The sequence below is a fragment of the Salarias fasciatus genome, chromosome 20 (genome assembly GCF_902148845.1).
Source record: "Salarias fasciatus chromosome 20, fSalaFa1.1, whole genome shotgun sequence".
NCBI lineage: Eukaryota > Metazoa > Chordata > Actinopteri > Blenniiformes > Blenniidae > Salarias > Salarias fasciatus.
Genome location: NC_043764.1, coordinates 6,481,815 through 6,489,213, shown reverse-complemented (window position 1 = coordinate 6,489,213; position 7,399 = coordinate 6,481,815). Strand labels below are relative to the sequence as shown.

At 45.6% G+C, this 7,399-nt stretch overlaps 1 protein-coding gene across 1 annotated transcript; it reads right to left on the bottom strand.

The window, feature by feature from the left end:
- Nucleotides 1–2,719: 2,719 nt before the first annotated feature.
- On the bottom strand, nt 2,720–7,105 carry LOC115407951 (IN2-2 protein-like). The gene is made up of 8 exons (XM_030118530.1): nt 6,978–7,105; nt 6,770–6,897; nt 6,301–6,401; nt 4,874–4,960; nt 4,347–4,494; nt 4,170–4,249; nt 4,004–4,097; nt 2,720–3,619 (listed from the first exon to the last, which is right to left on the bottom strand). Exons 2-8 carry the CDS (start codon nt 6,885–6,887, stop codon nt 3,210–3,212), a joined length of 1,038 nt encoding a protein of 345 aa, XP_029974390.1. The 5' UTR covers nt 6,888–6,897; nt 6,978–7,105; the 3' UTR covers nt 2,720–3,209.
- Nucleotides 7,106–7,399: the final 294 nt, after the last annotated feature.

Genomic DNA, 7,399 nt, shown 5'->3' with positions numbered 1-7,399 from the left:
CCCCCGTGTGTGTGAAGGGTTGAACGTGAGTAATGGCGTGAAGTGCTTGGAGACTGAGGAAGGTGTGACGCACATGCCTTTTACCACATAGACAAAGAACGGCAAAATCATATTTCAGACAGAAATCCATCACAGATAAACAGAAATCAGATCAAACTCTACTTTCGCCCTTGAGGATGACACTAATCTTCGTCCACAGAGCGACTCATGGCTGCTTAGCTATATCCTCTTATAATGTTAAGCGAGGGTCTGTATATAGAGCTGAGTCCCACTTTGTGTGTGTGTGTGTGTGTGTGTGTGTGTGTGTGTGTGTGTGTGTGTGTCAGCGCCAAGGTCTAAGTGCCCAGCGACTGGCTGAAGCCTGTGGGGGATGAATACAAGCCCAGCGCCACTAAGCTACATGCATATTTAATGTGTGTCAATAATTTAAAAAGCTATTGAAAGATTCACACAGGATGCTGCATAAATGTACACATCCACGAATGAAAAGCCAAAAACTACTGATGATGGGGGTAAAATATGTGTCTCATATTTGTCATTTAGCTAAAGGTTATTGGACAGAATAAAATCAACTCAGCCACGGCAATTCAGTTTCTATGTTTTTATGCCTTAAAAGGTCCATAAAGAACACTGGTCAGGACAGTTTTTATCTCATAAGTCATTGCATATAGAGTGCAACTGTTGTATCTGTTAAACTACTTCAGCTTTGCACCGAAGTCTAATGTATCATCTGAACTTGTCTTCATTCAGGGTACGATTTATTGTTAATCATCTTTTTAAAAAAAGGTAAGGTAAGGTACTTTATTTGTCATTATACAGTGAATGTACAACGAAATTCTTCATCTATAGAAAAGCCTGTAGAGAAGATAATGTATCACCTCTCTAAACTTGAACTCTGCTGTCTTTTTATTGTTGTTCCCTGTTTAAAAACCCTGAAGATTCCACTGATAGAAGTCATTTTCACTCTCCAGCTCTGCAGCCAGAAGCAGATCTTCCTTCAGTCCAGTCCTCTCGCCTGACTGTCCCCAGCAGTCCTGCTCTGGACTGAACGCTGAACACCAGCTGGGGACAAAGACCCCAGAAGACGGGACGTGATATTTAGGACAACCCCTGACCTCCCCTCCTATAGCGCAGCAGGAGCCGGTCTGGCCGTGGAGGAGGCCGCAGTGTGTCAGCTGTGTGTGTGTGAGGCAGGAGAGTAAAACAGGGCCGACAGATACACCACATGCATGCATGTACAGTGTGTGTGTGTGTGTGTGTGTGTGTGTGTGTGCGTTCTTGTATTTCTATCCTTGTCGGGGCCAAATGTCCCCACAAGGATAGCAAAACGTGGAACGACGTGCCTTGTGGGGACCTTTTTCCGGTCCTAAGTAGGAGAAACAGTGTTTTCTTGACCATGTTGTTGTTACTGAAAAAAGTAAAAGTGCAAAAACATTTCTTTAGGGTTAGGCTTTGTTGTGGTGTGGGTTAGGGTTAGGGTAAGGGTCAGGGTTAGGGGCTAGACATGAATGGGAGTCAATGGACGGTCCCCACAAGGATAGAAATACAAGACTGAGCGTGTGTGTGTGTGTGTGTGTGTGTTCACAGGCTAGACGTGTTTGTCTGCCTGTCATCTAAGCATCTGTCTGCATATCTGTCAATATGCCGTATGGATTCATCGCTAATGCGCACACACACACACACACACACACACACACACACACATAGGAACACATGGCGCAGCTCACACACACCCCTGTCAAACTCAATTTCTGCTACATGAGCAGCTTCAGAACATACATACTGTAAATGCAAATAAAGCCCCATTACAACATGCATGCACACACACACACACACACACACACACACACACACACACACACACACATACACACACACACACAGATGAACTAATTACATATAGCCTGAAACCAAAACCCACAGAAATCATGCATCTGACCACCAAAGCCAAACAGAAAACAGATTCTCCAGGCTCGCTGTCCCTCACTCCCTCAGTTTTGACGCTTTGCTTCAGTCTCTCGTTTCAAATCCACACAAAGGTCGGAGTTTTCCCTGTAACATGTTTGTGTGTGTTGCTTTCTCCTCACCTACAGAGCCACAGAGTGCTGCAGGGAACTACATTTCCTTCCACACCACTGATTCTCCCCCACCACACACTCTCTCTCTCACACACACACACACACACACACACACACACACACATGCTCCCAGTGTACCTCATGGGCTGTTAGTCAGACACAAAGGAATATAGATGTACTGTACAATGTCACATGGCATTCTAGGCTATAAGATATATGCACTGATGAGACATTTGGTATCTTGGAGCCTCAAGTTAAATCTTACTACTTATTGATGAGTTTATTGTTAGAAATATTTAATAAGAGTATAAAGATACAATAATAACTTACTATGGGTTTTTTCACATTCATTTACGTACTCAAATTCATTTGAGCATGTACTCTTGTGTTCTTTATTTTTAACATATGTTATTGAGACTTGGTTCACTGCTGTACATTCTGTTTAATGTATTTTGTTTTCATTTTTAACAGAGGTGAGGCTTTATTGGTTTAATGTCTTCCAAGATACATAACCATGTCCACTTGACCTGATTCGATTACTCTGAAGCTCATTAAAAACAGCATTTATGAAGGGTTTTGTTCATAATTCCACAATAATTCATGTTTTTGTGATTTTCATGAAGCTGGAATTTTCTAGATGAGCAAATTGCTGACAGTAAACCTAAAAAGAAATGTATACAATAGTGTCAATTACTGCATGAGCCTTTTATTAAATAAAATAGAGCAAAAGAGAGAAATCCTCTTCTCACTTAACAGGCAGAAACTTGTAGATCAATTTGCTTTCAGTTCATAGTTTTTGGCATTTAGTCATTTCGTTAAAAGCTAAATGTCACAACATTCATTGAGTCTTGCAATCTTTCATTTGGTCAACTATAATTTACATTCATGACCGACTGTTCCCAATCTTCCACTCCCCAGTCTCTTAATCTGTCAAAGCTGCACAAACTGCCTTTAAAATAATAAAGAGAAGACAGAAGAGCCACACAATATGATCTGTATGATGCACAGGTGGCATCTAAACACAAGGAAATTATATTTTCTTTGTAAACTCTTAAATATAACGCAAACAAAAAGCGTCAGCTACACCCCCCTCCTTCGTCTGCAGCTTCGGCTCCGCCCCCTCTTTGGTCTCTAGCCTCTGTACTCGTCCCCACAGTCTCCGATCGACGCCATGAGGTCCCTGGAGCGGGACGTCACGGCTTCGATGGCGGCCAGATCGTCCGCCGTCAGCTTCAGCTCGGGGCTGCAGCTCCGCAGACTGTCGCTGATGTGCTGCCCCGCCCCTGCGACACCCAGCCGGCAGCCCACGATGACGCCGCCCACCGCGGGGCGGTCCAGCACGTAGCGCGTCGCCACGCTGGCCACTGAGCAGCCGTGTCTCTTGGCAACCGTCTCCAAGGTGACCAGGAGATCCTGGAAGAGGCTCCATCCGCCCCAAGAGTTGATCATGTTCTTGTACTTGGAGAGGGAGGCGGTGTAGAGCTCCTCCCGAGACCGAGGCTCCGCCCTCCCCAGATAACGCTCAGAGAGCAGACCGCCAGCTGAGGGAGGACGAGGAGACACGGCAGAGAAGGTCAGGGCAGGCGGAGGAGTTCAGAGAGTCAGGAGGGAGGGATGGAGGAAGGTGAGGTGGAGAGACGGCGAGAGAGAGATGACGGGAGGCAAGGAAGGAGGGGATAAAGCAAGTGGGCGGAGACAAGAGACCGTTAAGGTTAGGAGGAGACAGAAGGAGGGAGAGCTTCATATGAAATGGAGAAAATGCGCCGGAGCAGAGAGCAGAGAGGATGTGTCGTCACGTCGCCTGACTCCATCTTAGAAACCCACCATTTTACATCAGCACGCCCCAACAGGACGACCCCGACGCCACGGGACGCAAACTGCCTCCTGGAGCGGCCGTGAGCGAGGAGGAAGGAGCCGAGTCTCACCTAGAGTGCCATAAGTCAGGAGCTGAATGTTGTTGGCCACACAGAACTGCTCCATCCGGGCTGCAGGCCGCTGGTCCACCACAGAGTACTGAACCTGCAGAGGCACAGAGCGCCACTGAGAACCCAGACGTCCTGGAGGAGGGCGGCACGGGAGGGAAGGTCTGACCTGGTTACTGGAGATCCGGATGCCCTTGTTGGTGATTTCTTCTAGTCTCTGTGTGTCAAAGTTGGTGAGGGCGAGCTCACCTGAGGACGCAGGCCAAACGGTGGAAGGGGGAATTAAACTTTTGAAATGACAGAATGAGAGGAATGTGCAGCTGTTCGTCCGGCGGCGGACTCGTACGTATGACTCCTTCCTGCTGCAGGTCCGACAGGTGTCCCAGGGCGTCCAGGTATCTCTTATCTTTGTAGTCCCACCAGTGGAACTGAACACAGTCCAGAGAGTCCACCTGCATGCGAGCCATGGAGCGCTGCAGCGCTTTCTCCACCACCTGCAAACACACACAGTGTGTGAGCTTTAACACCAACACTTCCGTCTCAGCAGGTCTTCTGTGAGCCAAGCAACGTTCATTTTTTTCCATTGACTGGTTTCAAGATTCACATTTAAGAGCTGAAAAAAATGTAGCACCAGCAGGGACGGACAAATCCAGTGAACTGGAGCCGTGTTTTCACAATACTGTCAGATTAGACCAGCCAAACCCAATCAAGTGACTTCTAAAGGCTAAATCTGGAAGTCAAGTCATAAAAGGAACCTTTTCAATGATGTGAGGGCACTAAAGTGTTAAACATCAAAGACTGCAGTGATGCTTTCCCCCCTCTTATACAGACACATGCTGCTCTCTGGTGGATGAAGCGAGTCACTCTGCTCACCTTGCGCTCCATCGGTCCAGGTCGAGGCACGTATTTGGTCAGACCCTGCAGAGCCGGGACGGACGTCTCTGACGATTTAGACTTCAGCTGCACAAAAGGCAGAAAAAAAAATACAATAAAAAAATAAAAACACTTGAATTGAGCTGTTTGTCCTGCTTCTGTCACGACTGCAAATATATATTCTAATGTATTAAATTACTTTTATTGTCAGATTGCACACTACTGGCTTAAAATGATGGTGGATCTCAGATTTACATGTTGACTTTATGTCAGCAGTAACAAGAATAAATGTGTGAGAGGAAACAAAGACGAGCAGGCTGAGTGGGGGGAGTGCGAGCCCGCCGCCGCTCTGTGCACATTATTTCAGGTGAGCGGTCGCCCACAGTCGATGCCATTAGACTGTCACAACACATCAGCAGGAGAAAATGATGGGGAGCAGCCTGGGAATCCTGAGAGCGTTTCCTAATGTGAGTTCTGAGTTTCTTCAGCGTCGTGAAGAACCGACACGGCAAAAATCAATACCCGGGAAGGATTAAGCAAGCAGGGCGACAGTGTGTAATTCCAGAGCTGTTACTCATATCAAACTCAGTTCAATGATATGAAATCTTAATATTGCCAGCTTTTTTTAATAAAAGCAGTACTTTTTTACACCACAAGGTGGTGTATTGAGTCACTGAAAGAAGCAGCCTGAGGAACCTTGAGCAGTGGATTCTACACGATCAGCAGGTATACAACATTTATAACAGCAGGTCATCATGTTCAAATGACCAAACTATCATCAAACATTAGTCTGGGCGTTCAGGGTCGAGCCCCGACGCCATAAAGAGCGACACACCCTTCACCCAGTCAACTGCAACAACAAGATGAACCAAAAGGGCCCTGAAATTACTCAACACTGCCATCCAAAGTACAGCACCGGTATGATTTAAAGCACACAGCCTTACTTTAAGAGTTATACATCAACATTCAAGTGAATAAGTTGTTGAAGTATTCTACCTTGGTTCCCCTGAGGTCAAGGTCAAGGTCAAGACTTTCATATTGCTTCAATCACAGACGTCTACACATATTTCATCTCATTTACCGACTGTGACATGTTGACTTGGATAACCTGTTAGTTAATCAGAAAACCTGTTAGAGCTTCTTCCTGCTTCAGTGCAGCGTCACAGTCAGTTTTCTCCACAGGTTGAACACGATTTCTCTCTCATGTTGAAGTTCTGAATTACTCAAACGGCGATGTGCCCTGGCAATGTTACACTTGGAAAGCATCAAAGTGACACTTTTTTCCCTTTGACTCAAGAACAAAATATATAACAAATAACAGTATCCTGCAATCTTGTGCATGATGTGACAAAAGACTAAACACCACTCTCTCTGAGTGTGTGTGTGTGTGTGTGTGTGTGTGAGAGAGAGAGAGAGAGTATAAACACCTGACTATTAAACAGTCCAAATATTTCCTCTGCAGGCCCATAAATGTCTGCCATATCGAATGTGGTCAGTCCAGCATCGACATACGCCTGCATGTCCTTAACTGGAGACAGAAAAAAAAGCACAAAGACAGAGAGGAAAATTCATTTTGTAATAACCATTCTCTAGAGAGTGCATTAAATAAACTGAGGTTATTTTCTTGCATTGATTGCTCATATAATGTAATCTGATTTACAGGAGTTACTGATCTGAGTCAATTTATGCCACAAAACTTATCTATAAGCTGAAGCTCAACATTAATATCAATAAACCATTCCGAAAAAAAAATAACGAGGACATTTTTAAATAAAGAGTCTGCAATGGGAAATAAGTAATAATAGCTACAGGGAGTTTAGGGTGTAGTTCTGAAAAGCCTGTGCGTCCTTGCAGACTTCAGCAGAATAAATAAGGATAATTAGTGGAAGTACTGACCTGCCGCGGCTCTGTCCACCGGTCCGTGCGCCCCGGACACCTGCCACATCCCGTTCAGCACCCTGCACACCTCCAGACCCCCGGACAGAGTCACTCTGGGTACCGGTACCGGAGACATGGTCCGCCTTCTGCTCACCGGGACACATTCATCCATTCATGTCTGTCTCCGCATCAATAACAGCAGCTGGGATCGATTCATGTCGCTTACCGTGTTTTCCGCCTGTCGCCGCTCCACTGAACAATCACACAACAAACTAACTTCTCAGTTACAAAACATTGTTTATGTGTAAGAGTTACAAAACAACGCGCACGTGTTTCCACCAATCAGAGCGCGCGTTCAACAGGAAGTGAAGCTGGTGAAGCAGCAGGCGGACTGCAGTCTGCCGCCCCCTGCTGGACACTCAGCATCATGACCGGGGAAAGTTTTCTCAAACTGATCAATAAAACACGTGAGAACAAGGTCAACCTCAGAGCTCCCTGCTCTGCCTTCATGTTTTACTTTGTTATTCTGTGTAATAGTATTATTAATATATGTAATAGAATAATTTCAACACCGAGATGTTTTTTCCAGCAGAAACTGGACCTGACTGTATTTCTCTCAAAGGATCTTCATTGCAAAATTAGGTTCTT